This window comes from Narcine bancroftii, chromosome 13 (assembly GCF_036971445.1).
Source record: "Narcine bancroftii isolate sNarBan1 chromosome 13, sNarBan1.hap1, whole genome shotgun sequence".
Classification (NCBI taxonomy): domain Eukaryota; kingdom Metazoa; phylum Chordata; class Chondrichthyes; order Torpediniformes; family Narcinidae; genus Narcine; species Narcine bancroftii.
Genome location: NC_091481.1, coordinates 8,225,823 through 8,251,780, shown reverse-complemented (window position 1 = coordinate 8,251,780; position 25,958 = coordinate 8,225,823). Strand labels below are relative to the sequence as shown.

Genomic DNA, 25,958 nt, shown 5'->3' with positions numbered 1-25,958 from the left:
TGAAAACTCTAAAGTCCAAATTCACCTCAATCCAAGTCAAAAATCAGTGCAAGTTATGAATTTCAACTGACCTTTGAACTAGTGTACTCAACAACTATATTGTTTGTGTGTGAAATGTGACAAAGGTTATTATGAAAGGCATCGCAGAGAACATCACAATTAGCATTGTGCTGAACAGCTCCAGGAACAATACTGATCTTGACTGCTGCCTGACTGGAATCTGCATGCTCTCCCTGTGACTACGCTCGCTTCCACTGATACTTACATTTATTCACATATTCAAAGATGTGCTTTGATTAAATGGCTGCTTTAAATTAGCCTTTAACTTAGGTGGGTGGCAACAGGATCAAAGAAGTTAATGGATGCAATATTTAAAAAAGACAAGTGCATGGTTACAGAGAACTGTAGTGAGGGAGATGGAATTGATGGGGCTGCTTTGCTAAGAGCCAACATGGAACCCAAAAGGGCTCACATGTCACCATAACGTAATTGTTTGGCTTGCACAAAATTATAAATCGCTGAAAATAACAAAGAACTCAGAGGTTTTAGAAGCAGATGGGTTAAAATAGGACAAGTATTGGCCTGGACGCAAGAGCTTAATTCCATATTAAATCAGCCTGGAGGATCTTTCATAATTCTGAAAAGAAAATTATGATTTCAGTACTACATCAAAAGACAGAACCACATTTCTCGTCATAACTAAAGTGAAAGTTCAGTCTAACAGCTACCCAGTTCAGACTGGGGCAATAACTAAATCAACCCAGAAGCCAACAAGTTGTGTTCTTATTGTCTATGACTCGTTCAAACAAATGCAGACTAAAGTTGAGTTTTTCAAAGTTTATTAAGTAATATTACACATTGCTAACATTATTCTAAGTTGCTAAACTTTGTTACAAGCCATTAAAACATTGTGAGATGGTCATTAGGAAATGTCAGATCATTCTCTGGATTCTCCATTTTGCAGAATAAAAGAAACTAAACTTTATCTCTCCAACAAGCTGAGAAACGAGCTATGACCCTGGCTCAAAAGTGTTGCTAAGAGATAGCATAGAAATATGTTAAACAAAAAGCCACAGACTGCTTGCAAGCATGAAATAAACTTTAACCTCTACAGTCATGATGAAACCAAGATCAATGTAATTTTTCAGGACGCTTGTTAAATGCCATTCCCAGAGATCCACTTCATTTTCCATGAAGAAATATCAAATAATGCACAAAATTAAAAGCTGATTGGCTTCTGAAAATATGTCATCCATTGCTCTGAACAATATCTCCAAGCATTGAGCAGTACCAAAGAGAAAAAAAGGGAAATTTTTAGATCAGACAGAATCCAGAGACAAACAGCTAATATTTTGTGCCATAGCTCTTCAGCTTTTGGACATGCAGAATGCTTGTTTTTCTTTGAAGCAGCAATCAACTCCCTTACTTTAAAAGAGTAATAAAAATACCTATGATAATTTGCATGTCTGCTCATCAGGACATGCGTAGAAATTTCATATAGACAAGCAATCCAGTGCCAAAGGCATCTTTTTAGCTGAATGAGACAACAACCAGAAGTTAAAATTATTTTCTTTTTCCAAAACACATTTCTAGAACTACAAAGGAAAAATTCAGCTAATTTCAAATTAACAAATTAGTAAAGAGATTCTGCACAACCTGAACCTAATATGGTAACATTTCAATAGGCGGCCAAAAAAAAAGTGCCATTTCAATAAGGTGACAAATTTTCCCTTGCAACCGCTGCAACCGTGCCTGCCTGTCCCGCATCGGACTTGTCAGTCACCAATGAGCCTGCAGCAGACGTGGATATACCCCTCCATAAATCTTCGTCCGCGAAGCCAAGCCAAAGAAAGAAAGAAGAAAGATAAAGAATAACTTAATAATCTTTCAAAGGCTACTTTTGAAAACATTAGGCTTTGGTGGATTGTTTGTTGTGTAAATGCTGCTTTTCTATAGCTTTCAGCAAAATTCTTTTCAAAACCAGGCAAAACTGAAGCACGTACTCCCTAAAAAAAAAAACAACCCAAGTAGAAAGCTCAATACAAAGTTAATTTTTCTTACAATAATGCCTCTCCTGATGCAACTGTATTAAACTTTTTCATAAAATTTGCAGCAAGACATACTTGTTTATGTATGCACGTACACACACATATTCCGGTATCGACGTAGAGGAAATTTTCTGATTATATTTTGGGGCAGGCGCAAATTAAATCACTGACAAGCCCATTGCTTGTACAATAAATGAGACAGGTTTACTTTTCACATCAAGTGTTTAACTGCAAGACAGAAACTAAAAGGAGGACAGACATGCATCATTTAATTTTAGTTGTTTTCTAATTATTCATGGTCAAGGTTCATTATTCAAATGGACAGTATGCATTAACTGGAGTAAAATAAATGTAATGCGGTCACGGTTCAGTGCCAGATGCATACAAGTTGGGTAACGTGAACACTGAGCCCTCTGATTTTCCTCAAAACATAAATTTATTAAATGCAAGTTTAACAGTGAAGAACCCTCAGTTGTTGCACTCTAACAACACATCAAGATTTTTACCTCAGTCCACATTTTTTCTCAACCCTTTCATACATTTCCATTATGAAAAAACATGGTCACAATTAGCTCCACTTATTTACAGGCTGAAAAAAAGTGTAGTATTAAAGTTACACAAGGGGATAAATTTCTGATAAACAATTTGTACAAAATTTTGGAGAATGAAGTAATCATATATGAAGGCATAAAAATCTATTAACATGGTAGTACAGCGATGTACTACACACAGAGCTAGAACAAACAGACGCACTCAGTCGGAGCTGTGATTCAAACTGGTTTACATCAAGGTTCGCTCAACCAGCTTTTACACACTTTGGTTCCCGGTGCTCTCGCCGAAAATGACATCGCCCACTAATACAAAAGATTCTTCGCTCGCGCAGATTTTGCTTCGCAAGGGGGGGGGGGGGGGGGGGGAACCGGCACCATGTTGAGTGCGGATCTCCTTAGCGGCATGCGGCCACCATTTTCGCCAGTTCAACCGCATACAGTGGGTCATCACAGGGGAATGAATTGTAGAAAACAAGGGAATTACCTTGCTTTAGTAGCCTTGTGTTATGTGGAGTTTCATAACAAGTATTACTACAAATGTATAATCAAAAACATTTAAATATGTGATTGGACTAGTGTAGAATCAAATCGCTCAGTTTAGTGATTTTTCAGGCATTGCTTTAATAGCCCACCGCTCTACTCGGTCCACACCCACGATTGCGTGGCTAGGCACAATTCAAATCCCATCTACAAATTTGCCGATGAAAACACGTCATCAGCAGAATCTCAGACAATAATGAGGAAGTGTACAGGAGGGAGTTAGATCAACTAGTTGAGTGGTGACATAACAACAACCTTGCACTGAATATTACCAAAACTAAGGAGCTGATTGTGGACTTCAGGAGGGGATAATGCATGAGAACTTGAACCAGTCCTCATTGAGGGGTCAGCAATGGAAAGGGTTAAGAACTTTAAATTCCAAGGAGTCAATATTTCTGAAGATCTGTCCTGGAGCCTCCATGCCAATGCAATCACAAAGAATGTTTGCCAGGGGCTACACTTCACGACCAGTTTGAGGAGATTTGGTATGTCACTAAAGGCTTTCAAATTTCTACAGGTGTACTGTGGAGAGCATTCTGACTTGTGGTATCACTGCTTGGTATGAAAGTGCCAACGCACAGGACAGGAAAACAATCTATGGAGTTGTGAACTCAGCCAACATGGGCATCAGTCTTCATTCCATCAAGGACATCAACAAGAGGCAGTATCTTAAGAAAGCAGCCTCTAACCTCTCTGACCCTCACCCCTCAGGCCACACTCTCTCCACACTGCTACCATAAGGAAGGAGGTACAGAAGCCTGAAGATGATCTCACAGCAGCACAAGGACAGCCTCTTTCCCTCTGCCAACAGATTTCTGAATGGACAATGAACTGCAGATACTACCTCATTTTCTCTTATTTTGCCTAAATGGATTCATTTTTAAATGTAATTTATAACAATGTTTGCACTGTGACACCTGCCACAAAACAATGAAGTTCATGACAATGAATTCTGATTATGAATTTTGCTTTCCAGGTTTGTTAATGATAGCTGAACCCTTGATTAGATTACACCAGTGATTAAGACTTCATTTGTTGATCTTTTCAGAGGTTCTTGCCCCAAGCAAACCACTTATTTTTCATAAAAAATACTTCCATAATTAATCCTGAACATTAACCTGAAATACTTCGCTAGTTTGACACTACAGCTCATTATATCTGGGTCATTAAATTTTGTGTTTAAATTTGAATGCCAGTTATTAAACTTCACTGAGCAGAAAATTCTCGACTTTCTTACTTTGATTAACGAGCGGTCGTGATTTCACCCAACAAGTTTGCACTATGTTTGCCCCCAAGTAATGTCTGAAACAGGCACAAATGTAGAAACTTCCCCAGCACATTTGACAAAATAAGCAACTCCACTGAAAGTAAAAACACCAGGCCACTCTTAACAGTGGGGTGGGTTGAGAGCTGCTTGCAGATTGAACTAGAATAATTCTGTGGAATCAGAGCAGATTGGGCAACAGGAATTGCATGCTATTAGGATGGACTGGAGGCTGTAAAATACAATTTTCTGTGCAAGAACTGATCCATTAATTATTCATCTTGTTTCCTGTAAGATGACATCAAGCATGCAACAACACAAATGCAAGCCAGATTAAATTCCTTCTCCACAAAGTTTTCTTGGCAAGAAATTAATTTTTGAAGCATGCACAAAATTCAATGTTAAGGTCCAAGTCTCGAAACATGACTGACTAAAGAATTAGATGCAGTAATAAAATTAAAATGGTGCTGAACTCATGGCAAGAGTCTTAATTTTTTTTGTAGCAGAAGAACTAACTTACAGCAATCATTTTATTCTCTCATGGCACTAGAAACAGAGGGCTCGAGCTCTTTCAAGAAGGTTTGTGTGGACTATGAATCTCAAAAACAAAGGATGAGTGATCTAATTCTCCAATGCACGGGCTTAATATTGTAACTGGAAATTTTCCTTTATAGGGGTTCAATCCAAAAGGTAAATCTGATAAGACTAAGAAAAAGAAACAAAATTGAATACAAGACACCGAAATAAAGGGCATTGAAAACCGAAGAATACATCCGCCTTGTTTGCAACGAATGTCCAAATTAGTCCATGTGATGGGACAACTGCATTATCTCATCAGTGAATAAAAGTAGCCCTGCAAATATGATCGGAATGACAATGACTGCCCTCGTAGTGACACTCTACAGCACTGCTCAACTTAAGATGGGGTTACGTTCCAGCAAACCCACTGCAATTTTAAAAAAAAAGACTGCACTTAACATTTTTATGATTAAATTTGAATACCTTTATTCCACACTGGGGGAAAAACAATGTAGTCAGCTGAAAGCATACTGGGCATGAAGAATGTGTGAAGCATCGAACTAAGATTAATTGCTAGATGGTGGGGATGCTAAAGCGACAGGGTCATCAATTTCACTCTCTTCTGATGATGCCCAAGAGCAGCTCGTAGAACGTACCGGGGCATTGACACTTGTCGAAGGTTTAACAGGCATAGTCTTCTTCAGGAACATACCAATTTTTTATTGCGAGCATGGTTGAGTCAGCATCATGAGAGAGCATACTATAGGATACTCTTGCGCAATGCTGCCGTCACCTAGCATCGCGAGAGTGTAGCATGCTGCCTACTGCAAGCACTGAACAGATCAGAATTTGAAATTGAAAGTACAGTTCAAACCATCTTGACTTTGAAAAAGTGAGACCATCGAAAATAAGGGAGCCTGCATTAATTAACATTCCAAGCTCAAGGTGGCTCCACCAAGAAGAGAGCCTTATTGAGAGCTGAAAATGAATTTGACTCGTTTCCTATCTGGTATTATTTTAATTACAAAACACTTACCTCTTTCTCAGTATCTCTAGATATAAAAGTCCACTGGTTTTCTTTAACACTGTATGCCCAGAAATCTGCCAAATCCTGTGTTCCATCCCAACCACCAAATAAATACACTGTTTCTGCAAAGAAAGAGGTAATTAAAAACAAAGTTACACAAAGTGACCCATTCAGAGACTGCAACAGTAAGGTGGAATGGCTGAACACACTTTGATGTAGTTAGCATGGTAAAATTTCCTAAATTCCCAAACTTGCTTTATTTTTAGGAATAGAATTGGTCATGGTCAAGTTGAAATACACTAAACTTCATTTTATCTCTGTATAGGAAAGAGAGCAAACATAACTGGCCAAGACCGTGAAAATAAAATGGCAACTCATTTAAAAGTTAATATCAATCAAATTAATTTAACACTTCAATGTGAGAAAAATGCGGATTTCTACAAATTGAAGACCTAATCAAACCCTTCTGAATATTCACACAAGATCATTCAAATTAAGAGAAGCTAACGGGAGACAAGCACGTTCACTGTTCGATTTAACAGTGCTTGCAGCACGTAAAGCAAAACATTTTTCAGACCACTATAAAGGTTGTTCTCAACTTCAGAGCAACGTCGCTGCAGGTTATTTCAGAAGTGAGAGAGATTAACATGAAATGCGCTAACAAGATTGGCCACCAAAGGCAGTTGACAATTTGAGTTCCTCGTTGCATGATCGGGGAAGGAGGCAGGCAGAAGGGGAGAGAAAGAGAAACAATTGGCTATCATTGTTTTTTCTAAGATGGTTACACAAGTTCATTAACTCTAGCTACTGTTCAACAGTACTCCCAGTGTTTCAATTGAGAAAAGGCCTTCAATGTTCATAAATTTGCAGTTTACAGAAACCATAACATCACAACAGCCTTATTGAACACAAATCTGGCACAAATCTCACTTCCTTCTGCAGGCCAGAGCCAAGTTTTGAAAGTCAGTAGACAATACATTGCTCCCTCCACCTCAGCCCAGGCTGGATGTCTTTTCAAGTTGAAATCAACTGCAACTGTTTTTGGAAATGCAGTATTCTCACCACTTCCTCCAAATTCTAATTTAACCAATACTGTTCCACACCCTTTTTCCAGCATCTCACTTTCCAGTCTTCATGCAATGAAGATGCCAGGGTATCCCTGGCAAATAAATCAGACTTGGTATTAATTCTCTCTTCAATCTTCCACATCCTCCTTGCTCCCTCGCCCAACTCCACACCCAGTAACAAAACGTGAACCTGGTACAGGGAATGATCTCCCCCATCCTTCTCGGTAGCTCCAAATCACACCAGTGCTCAGAGTGAATAATAAGGATGGAAGACGAGGTCAAGAAGCTGCTTTTTCAAAGGCTTCTTGACAGTTATTCGACCTGCATCAATTCAGTCAACGCTGTGAGGAGTCAGAAGGTAAGGACTTCGCCGAAGATCTCCAGCCTTCCTCCTACATACAGTCATAACGTTAGTATGGCTCATTAAGTTCCGCAACAATGATGAACCCAAGGACATTGATGATGAAAACTACAATCGTGATAACAAAGTTTGACAAGGCAACATGGCTAGATTCTCTCTTCTTAGAGATGGTCACCACATGACACAATCAGTACTCATCACATGTTAATGCAAACAGGCTTAGAATGCTTCACTGACTAACGAATGGCAACAGAATTATTGAACATCCTCTCTTCTGAAAGAGGAAAGTTCAACTTTGTGGAATTCGAAGACAATTTAACACTGGCTGCCTCACTCAAGGAACCCCTCTCGTTAACTCCTGCAGCCATGATGACTGTTATCTTACCTGTTTGGACATCGATGACCATCTGATGGCCTCCCCGCATTCCGGGTCTGTTATCTTCACCATCACCTTAGCCAAAAGAAATAATTTTTTAAACTTTACTTCCAGGCACTGGATTTGCAGTGTCACCTTTGGAAGATATAGGCAATATAAACAACATGATTGCATATGCAAGGAGGACATTTTCAAGACAAAAAAAAAACAAGCAACATAATTCTTGTAATTTTTTAAAAAATGACAAATTGACTTGAGTTAGAACGATTCCTTTTACTCCAGGTTGAAAATCTAGGTTCGATCACATCACAAGCTATAATGTTTAAATAAACTAATTTAATAGTTACAAGTTAACATTGTCCAGTTTTAGCTGTGTTTAAAATTCTTTAATGCATGGTGCATGATACCCAAAATGATCTGAATTTCTCACAATTGATCTTTTAAGTTTACCATTTCTTCCTTGTTGTGCAAGATGAGCATAAATTTATTTCAAACAACAAATGTGGAGATTTCCAGAAATTATTTCCCTGCTGTTATCGGAGCATAAGAGCTCTTGATATTATAGACCAGATTACAATTTAACCCTGCCAAATTCAAAGCAGTATTATCAAACATAAGCCATTCACCAGGGTGACAGCAAGACCAATCATTTCAGCCTTGCATTGGTTCTATACCCAGGTTGCAAATCCCCGAGACAACTTTCTCCACGAAGATAAGTTCTTCCATATGAGTGAATCATCAAAACCCAGTCCAGAGAACTTTTTTTTTGCCAGTCCTCAAAATGATTATACATTTGTTCCGAGTTTTCAGGAAGCAAGAAAAAGTGGGATCGCTATGTTACAAAAATTTATCCAAAGTGTGATTGCATTCAAAAACAAAGGGGAGGGGCCTGCAATCAAGGAGAAACAGAATATATTGAAAGCTGCAATTATCAAAATGTGAAACTGTTTTCCAAGACACCAGGCACATGCCCAAATGTTTTGGTAGCCGACGTTGGTCATCACCTGAAACATGTCAGTAATTTGTTAAAACAAAAATGAAGTACAGAAATAAAAAGGAAAGTTCATCCTGCTGTTTTTCAGAATACATTTCCACACAATACAAAACAAACCACCTGCCCTTTCCACCAATTGTTGAAGACAGGTAAAGGTTCCATTAATGTCAGGTAACACTACATTTAAAATGTAACATGTGTGAAATTCTTTAACTTTTGCTACTGTAAGGAAGACAGAGTCACCACTTTGTCCAGCACCCCTCACAGAAATGAGGCCCCAGCGAGGAACAAACTTGTGACCCCTGGTTTACAAAACCATTGCTCTAATCACTGAGGTTGGGTTAGGGAGTTCGGGTTAGTCGGGGGAGTTCAGGTTAGGGTTCGGTTTGGGCTACCAACATTAGGGTTTGGGTTAGTTGGGGGTTAGAGGTCAGATTAAGGTTAGTTACGGGGTTGAGGTTAGGGTTAGTCAGGGGTTTGGGTTTGGGCCACTGAATGTCTCAGTTCGTGTGGTCTCCTTGTTGATGGTCCTCGGCAGCTCAGATACCTAGGACAATATAACCAAACATGGAGTGGGCCCTAGTTTCCAAATCCAGCCACTATCCCTGTGTTACATTCCTGCCCAATAGGAATTCCACCTCCAAAAAATACCCGTTGCATTTTGCCACACAAAGTGACTGCATTTATAAAAACGTGGTCTTCTCAGGAATGGAACGAGGTGCCCAATGCTTCATGGTTCTCTCTGATTGCGTGCGTAACAGCACTTGATCCTCGCCTCGAGAGTCATTCTATTAACCATAGAAGCTGCTTCATCAAACAGTTGTGTGGGATAATATTTTTTTTTTACCCTCGGCTTCATGTTGGACAGTTACATTCATAGTAAATTAACCATACCATTAAATTGGGATTCTTGGTCATAGACAAGATTCACTATCCCCAATCTGAAGCAAGGCAAATGATGTTCCATGACACAAATGATCTTCACATCTACCTCTAGCCTGGTTCACTTGAAACAGTCAATGCAATACATCTCCCTGAACAATTTCACACTTGATTAAATACAACTGTAGGGTTGGTGGGGGTGTGGGGGAGGGGAAAATCACCCTTCAAGCCAACCCAATTACCTTTCAAATCAAAACTATAAAATCTACATGAGCACATTCCACACATTTCCTACCTTTGTGGCTTTGAGGGATAATCTGTGTCCACCTGGGCTTGTATTCTTGTTGACTAATGTATTGATTAAACAAACCATCTGCAATTAAAACAAAATGTGTTTTTGGACATTGCAGCAGCAAACTAATTTTGCTCGGCCAATTTTTTACGTAGCATTTGCCCACTCATCTCTCCTATTTTGCCCTTCAGCTACAATCATCTGGTCAAAGTAATGATCATTTCTGTCAAGTGCACTTGGCTGCCATTAACTCTTTTCACCTGTCACTTATATGCAATGTTAACACTTTTTAAGGGTGGCTAAGAATGCAAGCTTCCAGATTTTAACAAGCTTAACACAAGAACGAAAAAAAGCGCGAAAGACTATCAAAGCACATGTGAAAGGGAGTAAAGATGCAAAAGGGGTTCAATCAACAACTAACAGTCATACTATGAATGATCTGAAGGACAGACCTATTCTCCTTTGCTCCCAGAAATAGAAGCTTAACAATTTAATTTAGATATACAGCAGGGTAACAACCCATTTCGGCCCATGAACCTGAGCCACCCAAGTACCCGAATTAACCTACAAGGCTGGTGCACTTTGGAGGCAAACGAGAGCACCCAGATGAACATACAAAATCCTTACAGACAGCACTGGATCCAAACCCTGGTTACTGGCACTGTAATAGCATTGCGCTAAATCAGTAATTCAGGGAAAACATTACTTTAAGCTGCAGAGTACCCATGACCATGATTAGCAGAGTCTTTGACTGCTTTTATTCTACTTCTGTTCAGAGGAATGACAAAGTTCTCCTGTCCAATCCCATGATTCAACACATTCACATGTCTATTTATTTCCTTCCCAGAGCAAAAATGGAAAAAGTCAATTTTTTTAAACAATCAGGTATTTTGCCTTTTGACCCTTAAGAATACTTCCTAATGCATTGGCATTCATGGCCACATGCCATGAACTTCAAACTCAATGTCATGAAAGGTGCCAGTCATTTATGAATAAACTTTCTTTGTTTACACAGGAAAGTATTAACACAATACACTCACCACTGACAGCTTTCTCAATCAGTCCTTCACAGGCATCAAAGTCGCCTTTCAGAACCATCTTGTCATGCAGTTCAGTTATCATTGGATGCTCCAGTGCAATCTTAGTCTTCTTCTGCAATGACTCAAAGGCCTCTGTGTAGTTGTGCTGGCGGAAATGTTTCAAGCATAGCCTAATGGCTTCTTGTTCACGGTACTACTGGAACATAAGGAAAAAGTGAAGAACATTTTTATGCTATGATATACTTGATGCCCAGTCGTGTTAATAAGTCAAATTATGAAATAGGAATACTAATTTGTTTCACTAAAGAACGACCTCCTGCGACCTTGGAACTCATTTAACATCATGCCATAGCCTGAGAAACAAAAGTGAATGAATTATGTTTGGCATCAACAACTTTGAAAATAAGAAAAAGCAAATACTATTTCTCAAAAATGTTATCGACATTTTTCACAAATAGAGCTTCTCAACCCTCATCAATGTCAGAAAATATGGCTCAGTTCAGACATTTGAAACTAAATTATAAACCTAAGGTTCTTAAAACCATCTTCCTAGATTTGGAACTGTCAGTTCTCAAGGTCTGTCAGATTCATTCTTTTTCAACCCAAAGTCACCAACCATCAGAAACTTTATGTGGGCATGTTGCGCAACACCAATCTTACGGCCTGGTTGGTGCCAGAAGCAGAAATACTTGAAAGATTGATCAGGCCAACACGAAATATGTGAATATTTGTCTTTATTTGATATTAATATTAGCTTTTAGACTGATTCACTTATGGGATGCTGCATCAGTGGCAAGGCCAACATTAACTACCCATCCCCAATGTGGTCCAGGTGGTAGCAGTGAGCCATTTTCTTGAGCCACTCAATGACATCATCATAAGACCCATAAGAATTAGAAGCCAGTTATGAAAGAATGGTATAAAACACCCCCACATTAGGAAGGAGTACCGCAGCGGGAAATCTATAGACTATCAAGACACTATTCATCTACTGCATTTCTCCTTAGGTCACAGGTGTGGGAAATCTTAAAGCAATATCCTCGGAAAGTAATAACTCTTGCACTCCCGGTGCCCTGATGGCAAATGAGATGCCATCATTGTGAATAATGATGGGTTAAATGAGTGGAAAATGATCTAGAATGAAAAAAATGAGAAAATTCCATTTTGGAAACAAATATTGATTTTCCAAAGAGGTTGTCTGAACAACTGACCGATTTTTTTTTTTATTTGTCCAGTGGAAAAAAGGAGCAATGGCAGAATTTGAGATCATTAAAATTTTAATATGAGAATTGGAGAAAATTAACTAAACATCAAGTCCTCAATTATTGCAATCAACACTGGCTTTGCCAATTCTAAAATGAAAATGATTTATGGTGATTAAAGGAATCAGAGAGGGCATGAAACAATAGATTCTGTTAAACATACACAGTAGTGAACGAAAGATATCTAATGCAAGAGAAAGTCATCGAAACAGGTTCACTAATGACACTCCAAAGAGAACAAGATCAATATTTGGAGAGGAATAACTTGGAGAAAGAGTGGAAAAATGGACAAAGTGGCTAGCTGAACCAAGGACCTGGCAATAGTCACAATTAATAATTTTAACAGTAAGTCATTTCAAGAAACTTTGGACACTTCAAATAATAAAATCAGTCCACAAAAGCTTATTAGCAAGCACAGAAATTAAACAGAAATGTACAAGTTAAAATTTTAACTGAAATCAAGTCTGGGGATTGAATAATGATAATTTTTGTTTTGGAATTAAACTACAAATTCTTCCAGACACTTTTTAAACATTGATTTTGAGATTTGATTGGCAACAGCAAGGCCAGCATTCATTGCAAATTGAAACTTGAGAAGGTGGCAGTTTGCATCCTTCCTGAATGGTGGTTGTTCTTCTTGTGCAGGAGTTCTTCTTAAATAAATTTTAATTATTTTTAGTTCATTCTTCGCAGCTTTGAAATGATTTTTACTGTTGAAATACTCGGAGCCTTTGATAGATGGATATGAAGAATGGATTCAGGATTTTTCTGTCAACAATTTTATCAGTGGTAAGACAACAAGAAAGAGAAAGTTCTGTCAATTCTATTGAATGGATTTGATGAAGGTTCAAAGATGGGACTGTATTGAGACACTTGTAGTTACGGTCTCCTCTAACTTAAGGGCAGCAGGTGTTTCATTACTGCCTACTACTTCACAAACCCAGGGACCCAGATTCAACCCTGACCTCAGGTGCTGTGTGAATTTTGTATACATGGTTGTTCAGTTTTCATCCAGGTGCTCAGATTTCCTCACATATTTTGAAAAATTGTTCCGAAAGGTTCATAATAGCAGGGCAGCATAATAGCAAAAGGTTGGTGGGCTACAGTGATGTAAAGACCAAATGGGACTCAACATGGGCCTAAAAGCCTTGCTCTGTTGCAAGTGTAAAGGAGAAAGATATTTACAGCATTGCTGGCAGATAGCGAAGGATGCAAACTCAAGTTAGAATTTTCAATTTGGAGATGAATTTTCAGGTTGTGGTACTCTATTGCTTCAGTTATCTTTGCTTGCCTAGGTGGTAGAGATTGCAAACCTGGAAGGTACTGTCAGGAAAACAATCCAACTTGTTCCCACGTACTCAGCCTGGTGAATACTCTTGGCTCAAGAACAAATTAAGTCAAACTTGGCTTGCTTTGTGCAGCTTGATAGCATGGGACTCTTGTTACAGAGTTCTAAACAAAGGTTAGACCTACAATGTTAAATATAGTTTTCCTTATGGATGCTTATGGACTCATCAATTACAGCATTTTCAATGCCTGCTTCAGCGTTTCAAAAGCTGCATTTGTAACTTTTTGTTTAGAAAGAGTATTCTTTTTGAAACGTTTTACCAATTTTGAACCTGTCACGTTACTTACTCAAAAATTGCAATTGCTGCTAAGTAACAGAAAGACACTACAAAGACAAGAAAATGAATGTACATGAAATGAAAAGTCCACTTAAAACCAAAGGAAATCCTAATTCAGAAAAAGACATTGTCTGATGCTCTACCTCACTCACTTTCTGGTTTCAATTCTTCAGCACTCAGCAGAAGAGAGAAAACGGTGGTGTTTTTAGTTGACCAGTTAATGACAAATGAGTTATAACATCTTTCTACTCAGTTTAATGTATGAAATGCAACAATAAATAAAAGCAAGTTTTCAAAGTAGCTGCACAGCATCATTTCAGTTTCAACTGATTAACTTTTACAGCAATGTTAGTTCTCAAATTAGAAAATAGTTACTGAAAACACAATTTCCTGAATTGAACTAAATTTATAAAATATGGCCAATTTCATGAATTCAGTGGTTTTCTGGGGGACAAATTTAATCAGATGGGTAAATAAGTGCATATTTTGTCAAGGTTTTGGGTCAGCAGCACAGAACATGGACATTTTGAAAGAATGTTCTTTTTTTAAAATATTTTATTGACTTTAATAAAGAACTTGTTATACAAACCAACAAGTTAAAATTCAGAAACACTTGTTTTCTGCTTCTATCCAATTTCAGATACAGATGGAATGGAATTCAGTATTGCTCAAGTTACAGAATAGCTTATCAAACTGCCCTCCAAGCATATTATTAAAATATCCACATCCTTACAAGCTTTGGAGCTTCTGAACCAATTCCTCTCACTGTCAACACACCATTCATCAGGAGCCAACATTTACTTTCAATAATCATCAAAAATATAACGCTAATTATTAAAACACATCCAAAGTTCACTATTTCCGTATAAATTTGAGGGAAAGTCTTGAATATTACATGATACATTATTCCTACCTTGCTGTACCAGTTAAGGCAGGGCTGTACAATATCTGGTTCATCTATTCCATGTACTTCTACATACCAGATGCTGAAGTTAAAGCTAGGACCCCAGGACATTAATGGAACTATGAAGAAAAGGGTTAAAAAAAAACATTTTATACATCCTAAAAGTTATTTTTTGAATATTGATCAATTACTAATGCATTATATTTAATTAGATTTAGCAGAGTTTCCAGAAGGAAAGGTTTAGGAAGGAATATTAAATGTCGTTATTACATTACTACGAAGCAAATAGTGTGTAGGCATTTTTTTTTTGCCAACAGCTCATACAATAATGAGTATCCACCCCATTATCATTTGTCAAAACCTAATGCTGCAAATTAATTGCCAAGTCACTTTTATTAGATTGAAGATAAGCAATACCATTTCTAAATAGGAGCCTTCTTGCGGACAACAAATTTCCTCAGACAGACTAAATGTTTGGTGCTGAAGAGCGGGAGCATTAACGAGACATTTACTACTAATCAAATATGAAGTCTTCTGAACGTTAAAGATATACAAGTTTGGAGGTGGTTCCGATTTTGTTTGAAGAGCACATGGCCAACGATGGCACTGCATTCATTTAATGCTTTAATTGAGCTAACATTACACAATTACTTCCTGACTCAGAAAAACATAATTAAAATCATTTCTCAGGCAGATGAGGCGGTGTTCTTAGAGATCTGACCAAGAGTACATAAGGAAATGGGCTTATTTACTAATTGAGGGTTAATAAAAGCCAGAGAGCAAGTTTTAACTTGGAATTAGAAATGAACAGCAATTCCAGAACACAAGTATAGAAAGCACAGGAACAGACCCTTCTGACACAATATCTTTGCTGACCATGACACCAATCTAAACAAATCCCATCTGCTGGCACATATTCAATATATTTCCATCCCTGTTCAGGCACCTGTCTAAATCCCTCTTAAATGTTGTGATTGGATCTGCTTCCATACACTCCAGGCACCAGCCACTTACCATTCTCTGTGTAAAATAAATTTAACCCACAAATTGCATGTAAACATCTCCCTCTCTCACCTTAAACGAGGGCCTATAATATTTGATATTTCCACACGGAAAAAAAAGTCCGATCTATGATAATTTTGCATATCTGCATCTTCTCCTTCAGCTTCTGACACAGAAAATGATCCAAATTTGTCCATTTTTTTTCTTTGCCTATTCTCCAATCAAATCAACATCCCAGTGAACCTCTTTTGCACCCTCTCCAAATCCTCCACATCTTTCCTGTAATCTAACGACATACAATTTTCCAAGCATAACCTACCACAGTTTTATATACCTGCAACACAACTTCTCAGCCTATTTATCAATTGAGACATTAAATTTATATCTAAATATGAATTTTTGGTGCCATACAAAATACTCAATGGCGAATTAGCCATATCAATTTAAGACTTGGCCAGTTAGCATAGCATAAGAATGAAGAGTACAGATTGTAAAACTATCAATTGAATCTGCCAGTAACAATGCAAGCTTCAAGGTTGTTAAAATAAGTATTTCTGAATGAGAAAATAAATCCACTGCCTTTTGATTCTGAGTCTACATTATGTTTCTTCACCAACCAAAATCTCACTGAAGATTTTTATTCCTCCAATACTTAGTGCAATCTTTCTGCATTAATCCATTTCAAATTACTCAATGTTATTACCACTAACACTTCAATGTTGCAAGTTGGACTGTGTTTATAAAGATACACAGGGCCATGCTTCCCAAAGCAAGAAATTTAACTAAGGTTATGCTGTGCCACAGTGAGGTGATAAAAGCAATGAATCTCTGTTTTAAAACTAAACAAAAACTGGGAAAGGTGAACAAAAGGAAGAATAACACAAAAGATGATGCAAAACCAAAATTAAAATACAGGTAGAGACTGCTTTACGAATACTCGCTTTACACAAATTTGCTTTTACAAAGAAACCTAGGTTCGCAATCAGAAAGAAATTTGAATGGGTTTTCGCTTTAACGAAAATAGCCCTTAATAATAGTGAATGGGTTTTCGCTTTAACGAAAATAGCCCTTAATAATAGTGAATGGGTTTTCGCTTTATGCCATTTTGGCTTACAAAAGGTTTCATAGGAACGCTCTACTTTCATAAAGCAGGGATATCTGTATCTCATTCTCAACAATAAACTTATTTTCAAAAGACAGGATTCAAAAAGGCATCAATTTGATTTAAGTAGCGAAAAAACAAAACAAAATTTCATTGTGGAACTTGCTTACAGTATGACAATCAAAATGGAGATATTGTAAGAGTTACTTCGATAGAAAAGGATAGAGGGATATGGGCAAGATCAAATTGGACAATTTCCAGACTGAAGAACTCTATCTAATTTCTTCTTTAAAACAAGATTACATGCCAATCTTTTGTGGACATCAACTTTTTATTTGCACAAGTATCTTGCAAAAATCAACTTTAGAATGTCCTTCAGGTCAATTATAATTTGTAATCTGCTTTAATGAAAACAGTTCATTGTGACTAATGAATGACAGGAAACAGTCTAATACTGTGATTCATCAGCCAATAAGGAGCTGAAAATAAAAAGGTGAAGGGAAATCACACTATAGTTTTGGTTCACTCATCAACATGACACAAGGCCAGGTCCATCAGAGAGCATCAAGTTAAGTCATCAAGTTCTGAATTTTGACAACCAATTGCTACTCTTATTCATGCTGAAAGAGTTCATTAATTTACAAATGAATACTGAAAGTTTAATTAACTTAGATTACCATAAATATCCATAACACTTTTTTCTGAAAATATCAGCAAATCCAATGGAAGTTAACTATCTAACAGACTGTGGCCCATGGATTGCACCACTGCCCTCCTCTCCATGTTGTTTTTCAGCCAATTTCTTAAATGGATCGATTCAGCTTCACAACCTTCAGCATGAAAATCATTTGGAAAATGCATCTGTTAAATGTTCTTTCATACTTGCTAAATACTCAGATCATGTATCATTCTCATCGTTTTCCTCTGCCAGCCTTCTCAATGCTTCTATGTTCTCCTTATAAGAACTAAATAATGTTCAAAGCTTACATCAAGATTCTGCCTCAGTTTAAACTCATTGTTCAGCTTCAAATCAATCCCAAATCTTCACTTGCTTCTATGTTAAAAACAGACTTGGTAACCAGAGTTGATTTCAATCATCAATCTACTCCTGTTGCTGGACTCCATCCATTCATTTCTGAGGAGCACTCAGAAATGGAAGTCTCCTCTTCCCAGCAAAAAAAGCTGTCATCTCAAATCTGGTTATATCCATAGCTCACCCAATTTGACATTTTTCGGACATTTTCTAGCACTTTCTCTGCATTTACACCTACCTCCCCTAATATATTGGATTCAAAATTTGTCGTTAAGATGGATCAAAAGTCTTTTAGAAAATGCAATATAGAAGTAACTAAAATAATAATAATTTACACAGAGCTTGGTAAAAGGCCCTTCCAGCCCATGCCACCCAAATACCCCAATTAGCTAACAAAGAACAAGTCGAGAATGAACTTCCTTTTTGGAACCTATGCCAACTATATCATTTCAGTTTTAGATGCTTTTTTTTGTGAAATAATTAGCAAAGGATTTGATTATTAATTCACTGCACCCACATAGATAACTGCTTGCTCAAGCCAGTCACTTTTAGTTCACGATTACCACTCTTTCAACAAGTTTTATCTTCTGTTTAAACATAAAGTACATTAAATGGTCTTGAATTTACTAGGCTGCCTGGAAGAGAATGGAATAATCCAAATTGAAAAAAGCGCAAAACCAAATTCTCAAATCATAAGCCGAGAATTCAATACACCATGAAAAATGTCAGAATTTGAGATTAAAAACATTAAACACTCAAGATAGCGTTGAATTATAAACCTTCCATACCAAATACAGCTCAGTATCAAATTAAGAAAATGATCACCTTCAATGGAAAGGTCCTGAAATTCTCTCTTCCATTTAAATGGCATCTTGAAACATTTGTTTGATGAGTCACCGGCCAAACACACTTGTGTTCTAGCTCCACTGAATACCTCATTAAAATAAAGCATTAAGAGATCTTACCCATTTTAATGAAACGACAGGGAAACATCTGATCGTCAATTTTGTGCTTCAAGGTGAAAGTCTCCTTGTTGTAATCATTCTTTAAACCGCTGTGAATTAGAAACTGGTTTAAATGTCAGGGGATTGACCTCCTCATTTTGAAAATACTGACAGTGCAAATGGAAAAAGCATACATGCTATATCATCAAAATAACACTTCAGATTTTTTTCCAACGTCTGTCAGGGTGGCAAGGATATGAATAAGGAGGATCTTCAGCACTTTATTTTAGGCTTACACTAACACAAGAAGGCAACTCGTGGATTCTGTCTGACCCCCAACCCAGCTATACATGAAACATGACCAATTTCTAGATTCAATCTCAATGCTTTGCTCCTTCTACAATCCTAACATTGAGTGGTCATTACACACCGACTCTTCCACACATTTTAAAATGTTAATTCCTTAAATTACAACTTGCTTCATTTTGCTCAAATATTGTTGCCATTAAAGCACACAATCACATATCAAGGAGAGACTATTTGGTCTAATTGTGGCTCTTTGAAAATAGCCAACAAATGTCATTTATACCTTCCTTAACCTGTTGCCTGCAAATAGACTGTTAGCAAGTATGCATACAATTTTTTCTTCTAAAAGGTTGGCTTCCACCAACCATCCTTTTAGGCAGAACACCGTGACACATCTTGTTCTGTGGGGGGGGGGGGGGGATTGATTTTCCCTCTGAGATTCTTGCTAATCTCAAATCTGTGGCCTAATGTTTCAACTCTTCTGACAGCAGAAAGCTATTAAAGGTGGGAAAAAAATTGTTTCATAATCCTCTAATTATCACAGAGTGGCCATCCAACATTGCAACACAAGCCTACCAAGGTATCTACAAATTATTTTCTCATATCTCCAGCATTTGTAGTTCTTCCACATATAGTCCAGCATAATCTGGTTTGATTTTGTTGTATTTGCAGTTTCTTTCTGTCCTCATGATGAAACATTAGCTCATTGAATGCTTCCACTTCACTCCACACATGATTGATCATCTTGCCCACGTGCACAATGTAACCCAATTTGCATGCACAAAACCAAATGGGTACTGGTCAACATTCAAACATCCCACCAGATCATTCCAACTAGTGTTAACTAGAACTCTCACTCCAATATCCATTTAGGCATCCTTTCCGTTAGCATGGGATGTCCATTACAGCTATTTGCCCTAATGAGCGAACACAACCTAATTACTGAAGGATTATTTTTGTTGCAGTCTGTCAAATTCTTAATAGTTTGTTAATAAATTTATTATTTCACATTATTCTTCAAACTGTGGAAGAAAAATACTGATAAAGTTCATTAAACAGAAATAACTATTTACACAACCACCACATCACCATTTTATTACATCCAAAACCAATTCAAGTTCCTTGAAAAAGTTATTTATTTACATGCACAAAAGTCATCCAAACAGGAGTAAAACAACACATTTGAAAAAGATCAACATGAGATCGATTTCCTCAAATAGCACAATGGAATGTTTGAATTTCTAATACCCACCCAAATCTGCCACAAGCAGATCAGCTTTTTCGATGAGATATTACAACACCACCATTATGCGTCAGAACTTATTGTCATAAACATGCCACAATATGTTTTGCAGCAATATCACAGGGCAAACATTGCTATAAACCACCTTACAGAATCAATACAAATAGTGCAAGTCAAAATAAGGAAGTTTCTTTTGTTCATGGTTCTTTCTGGAATCTTGATGGCCGAGGGGAAGTCGCTATCCTTGTGCCACTGAGTGCTTGTCTTCAGGCTCCAATGGTAGCAGAGTGAAGAGGGCAAGACCTGGTGGTGAGGTCCTTGAGGATAGAGGCTGCTTTCTTAAGAGCCCGCCTCTTGTAGATATCCTGGATGGAGTGAAGAGTGGTCCCCAGGATGTTGCAGACCGAGATAACAATCAGTATCAATTACGGAAATTCCAAAATTCTGCCACTGCTTTGACGTATTCTATCTGCTACGCCACTTGTGCTTTCATGACTCATCAACAGACTAAAAAGTGGTTTTAAAATAAAAAATCAGAATGCTTCTAATAGCAGTAACTTTCAAAAAAATGGACGGAATCTTAATTGGGCATTGAAACAGAGGCAATATATCCAACAGTTCTTACAATGCAACTTAACATCCATAAGATGAGTTGTTCAGATAATTTTTTCCCAATACATACAAAAGATCCACGTACTACCTATAAAAATAACATCACATCTCAACACGTTTCTATACAAAAACCCACCATTTTAGATTCCATCAATTGAACTCTCCTGTCTCCAAACACAGAGTTTAAATTACTAATTTGTCCTTGTTAGAAATGTCGATGTTAAGTCTTTCACAAGCCAGGTAACATTCATTCTTATGTCCTCCAAACACTGTTAATAGATGCCAATTTTTTGATTCATCTTTTATCTTTATGTTTTCTTGCCAACCCTCTTCTTTTCGCCCTCAGCATCAAGATTATTTTCCTTACTCAATTGCAATTGGAAGCTTTTGTGATATTGTCTACTGTGGCATATCACATTTACAACTGAATTATTTGTTACTTCCATGTTTCTCATTGTGAATTGTTGGCTGGCCTGAAATGTACTGGAGACCTACCAGATATTGCAAATGCTGGAATCTAGAGCAAAATACAATCTGCTGAAATAACTCAGTGGGCTGAGTAGTATCAGTTGAAGACTAAAGAATTTTCAAAGAATAGTGAGCATTGTGGGCAAGGACTATTTGGGTTACTTTTCTGTGTATTTTAATTAAGCTTTCTTTCCAATTAAGCCCACTCTTCCAAATGGTCTATTCATCTGCATTTAGAATACACTTAATTATGAATGCCTTTCCTAACTTTCCCAAAACTATCTGAACATTTCAAAAGGTTAAATATTTATTTCACCCTCTTCAGCAACCTTGTATTAGAAGGTTCAATCACCTCACCACTGTTTTTTTTTTAAACTTAATATTTACCAAGACAAAGTTCAACTTCAAAACCTGGAGATGTGTAGAAATTTCTTCAGCCAGAGGGTGCCAAATCTGTGGAATTTGTTGCCACAAGCAGTTGTGGAGGCTGGGTGTATTTAAGGCAGAGATTGAAAGGTTCTTGATTAGCCAGGGCAACAAAGGTCATGGAGCAGAGTGGGAAAATGGATCAGCTCATGATTAAGTAGGTAGTCTAAATGGGCTGAATTGCTTATTTCTGCTGCTATGTCTTATGGACTTATAGATGCTACAAGCTAAGAAAAAAAATAAGAACAGCAAGAGAACCGTTGAATCACTGCTGCCTTGTGTACACTATTGATCAACTTCCTTTTCTTTCAACCAAGTTATTGGAAAATACAAAAAAGTTTGGCCAATACAAAACAGCATAAAATTTAGGAAAATGAAACCAATGTATTCTTGAAAAAATAAAATTACAAAAGCAAATAGCTTTGATTTCCACAGATAAAATTGTGCTTCCAAAGACAAGATGCCTGCTATTCTGAATGCAGATTCAAAACTAAAAATTCCATGGACAATTAGTTCTGTGCAACTCACAGCCTTAATCAATCAGATTTCAAATAGCAAGATGCTGCCAAAATTTCAAAACACCATGCTAAACACTAACCACCATGGTGTTTTACCTATATATCCATTAAAGAATAATGTGGAATAATAAAATTTGATGCAAGATCATTGAGAATCTGACAGACTTAAAAAAACATTTCTTCAACTCATTGGGGTCATTACTCTACACCACCATTGACCAAAAAATTGACACAAATATAGAATATGGATGGCAAGCAGGACAACATCAGAAGCCAGACAAATAGGTTTCAAAACTCCACCTTACACGATGAAGTAATGGAACTCGAGCGATTTGTCATTCTAGAACTAATATGCAAAATCTTTAATTGGGTCTTCAGCTCAGTCGATCATCAACGGAACCAATTTGTGGAATGCAAAAACTCAAGAGCAAATTTACTGACACTCAAGATGGAAGGTAAAAACTCAGAAACAATGTTGATCATTTATTGTTCATTTCTTGCCTTGACAACAGTTCAGTCATGTTTTCTTCACTCATTCCACCATAAACTTTGAACTTCTTCAGGTTGCAAACATGAGTCTTCTCATATTTTCCAAAGGTGATGCTCTGGACTATTGCTGGCCTCTCGAGTTTCAGCATCAAGTACTGAAGGGAAAGAAACAAAGGCAATTAACAGAGTGCAACAAAATTCTTTGCGAGCACCAATGCAGATTATTGAAAAGAAAACTATTCTATTACCAGCGATGCAGAGAAAATCTCATTGGTTCAAGAAACGATGATACATTCAGACAGGATATTCAGTGTCATCTTAAGATTCAAGGCGGCACTTCTCCCAACAGAATTCATAAAGAAAAGTGGCAATACAAGCTTTCTAGTATTCAACACAACAGATTTCTTCACGGAAAGTAGAGAGTTTCAGTATCCAGTGGATGTTGACTGAAGTCAGGTTATTAAAGGATCACACTTTCAAAGTTTAGGAATTAAGCTTCAAAGAACAAAGCTGGACAGATATCAGCAGGCCAGGCTGCCGTTATACCCCAAGTGTCTCAAAAAGAGTCAAATTAAAAGAATAAGCTGCTGAACTCATTTAAGTCAGTGCAATCAGTGAGATGTCAAACAGCAACAAGCAGCAGACAAGACTCAATGAATGATAACTGGGCATACACTGCCTTATACACCAGATACATATTGCCATACACTGTTGCATTCAAACTACATGTTTTTTTAAAGGTTCACATATTCTCATGGAACAAATGAAAAGACCCAAGTTATGAACCAAATTATAGTCACATGTACAGTAGAAGTTTCATGCTGCTTAGATAAGTCAACTCAGACAGCAGGTAGCACAAAATTAACAAACAAATTGCAAGGTATAGAGAAACAGTGCAAAGGCACCATCTTATGCCAGTAAGAAGAATCTGGTAACAGCAGGAACAAAGTTGCCCTTGAATTTGAAGGCTCCTGGTTTCAAGCTCATCTTCTACCTGATGAAAGGGGATCAGAGAATGACCAGGGCAAAATTAAGCCTTCAATACATTAGCACATTTGATGAGACAGCAGATGGTGTTAATAGAAGGAAGGTTGGTTTGCGTGATGGCTGTAGCCGTTTACAAATCTCTACCATTTCACAGCAAGTCTCAGACAATTTACTTGGGCCATAGTGTACACCAGAATAAAACAACTTTAACGACCATTGCAAAAGGTCTTGTACTGACTTACCCAAGAGTCGTACAAATCAAGTTTCAGGAAGGACAGAAAGTATATGCCCATTCTCCTTTTAAGAAATAGCTCTTAAATAGACAAGTACAATGTGGTAAAAGCAATGCTGGAGAAACTCAACAAGTCAAATAGTGTACACTCTACAGTGCAAAGATAAAGATACTTATCCAATGTTTCGGGCTTGAACCCATCATCAAAATGCAGGCAGGCACCCAAATAAAATGGTGGAGGAAGGGGAGGGGCAGTGTCCAGGGAGACGAGCTTTCGATCCTTGATAGAGCCAGAGGATGGATGCGTGGATCCGGCAGCGGATATAATGTTATTGTTCAATGTACAATGTTGCATGTTTTAAGGACCATTTTTCACTGTTAAGTTTACAAGATTGTTCCGGCTTTGCCACAGCATGCAGTGGGAGTAAAGCAGCTCAAATGATGAAATGGAAACAATCCATGCCAAAATTGTCACCAAGAAAATAGGACTTTAAGTGAATAAAAGAGTACTGGTTGAAGGTAATTTCCACTGTATAGCAAGCATAAAATAAACTGCACAGAACTCATCTCACCTCTGTCCTTTGGTCAAGAAATGTATAAAACTAATGCCTGAAAGTAAAAGCTGACCTTTCATATATCCACAAAGACAAAACACAAGACAAATTAAATCTTAATTATGCTTATAAATGATAACATCCATAAACATTTTTCGCAGGCCAATACAGTTTCTTGACTGCAAATCAAATTTCTCAACCTAAAGTGAAACAGAGGCCATGTGGTCATAAATCACTATGAACAAAATACAAAGTGAAAAGATAAAATCATTTTTCATACATTTTCAGCCAAATAAATGGCAAGTCGGTAACAAGATTACAACAGGTACTTTTGGAAAATATCAGTTGCTCTGGAAAAGTTCGCAGTATTTTCTGCCCTTTTATTTTGATAGCAGCTAATGGATTTCTTGCACATTTTCCAATTTGTACCTGCAATGCACTTCCCAGCCCCAAAATATATATTTGATTGCATGTTATGAAAATGGCACTCAATACAAATTATGATCATTGGATTTAAGTTTCTGCAGGGGAAAACAAAAAATCAACGTTTTTGAATAATCCAGTCTTGGTAAAACAGAGATGGGGATAATGAAAATAAAGGTGTAATGAAAATAAAGGGGATAAGTGTGGCAACTCATAACCAAGTTAAAATCTGAAACGTGGCATTTAATTCCATTCCAGCAGCCTAAAGAAAAAGTGTTAGGGCTCAGAAGATACTTTAATGTTCTGTGTTGAATTGCTCTCAGGACCTTCTCATCTTTTGGAAGAGTGAATTCATAATTATAGTATTAAATTGTCAAACAAATTAAAATAAGGTTATACACGAACAAATAAAAGGTTTAAAGGTCCATTTTACTGTCACATAAAACATTAAAAATTTAATATACGCGATATACTTCAACCTTAGTCTGCCATAAGGCAAGCTAAGAGTCTCCACGAGCCCCTAACAACAGTTGAAAAGAAGCAAAGAGAGTTCTTCCAGATGCTGAATGGCCATGGATTTTCCTCCAACCTCCCATAACCTGTTCAGCCACACAGACACCAGTTAAAATCATTGGTGACCCATCTTCCAAATCCATACCTCTGAGGTGATCTGAAAATGTCCAGCACCCGAGGACCTTCGGGAGCCCTTCTTGCCTTCAGTGCACTCCAATACATGGTTCCCATGAACTAGTCCCCAGCAACCACAGACTGGTGAGAGTCTTTCAACTGCATGTCGCCAGCAGCCTGTGCAAGTGTCCTTCAACCTCCAGTCACTCCAGCCTGCAGACCGTGTGAGCCCCTCGCTGG

At 37.5% G+C, this 25,958-nt stretch overlaps 1 protein-coding gene across 4 annotated transcripts in view; it reads right to left on the bottom strand.

Annotated features, from left to right (window-relative positions):
* Window positions 1-25,958, bottom strand: part of mkln1 (muskelin 1, intracellular mediator containing kelch motifs) — a 77,221-nt gene that overhangs the window by 33,194 nt on the left and 18,069 nt on the right. For 3 of the 4 annotated variants that reach the window (XM_069908552.1, XM_069908553.1, XM_069908556.1), the window contains 7 exons: window positions 22,908-23,050; window positions 18,855-18,943; window positions 14,762-14,871; window positions 10,962-11,154; window positions 9,925-10,002; window positions 7,763-7,828; window positions 5,959-6,071 (listed from right to left, as the gene is read on the bottom strand). In XM_069908552.1, coding sequence (XP_069764653.1) covers window positions 5,959-6,071; window positions 7,763-7,828; window positions 9,925-10,002; window positions 10,962-11,154; window positions 14,762-14,871; window positions 18,855-18,943; window positions 22,908-23,050 — 792 coding nt within the window. The remainder of the gene's footprint in view (window positions 1-5,958; window positions 6,072-7,762; window positions 7,829-9,924; window positions 10,003-10,961; window positions 11,155-14,761; window positions 14,872-18,854; window positions 18,944-22,907; window positions 23,051-25,958) is intronic. The other variant, XM_069908554.1, reaches the window with a different exon arrangement.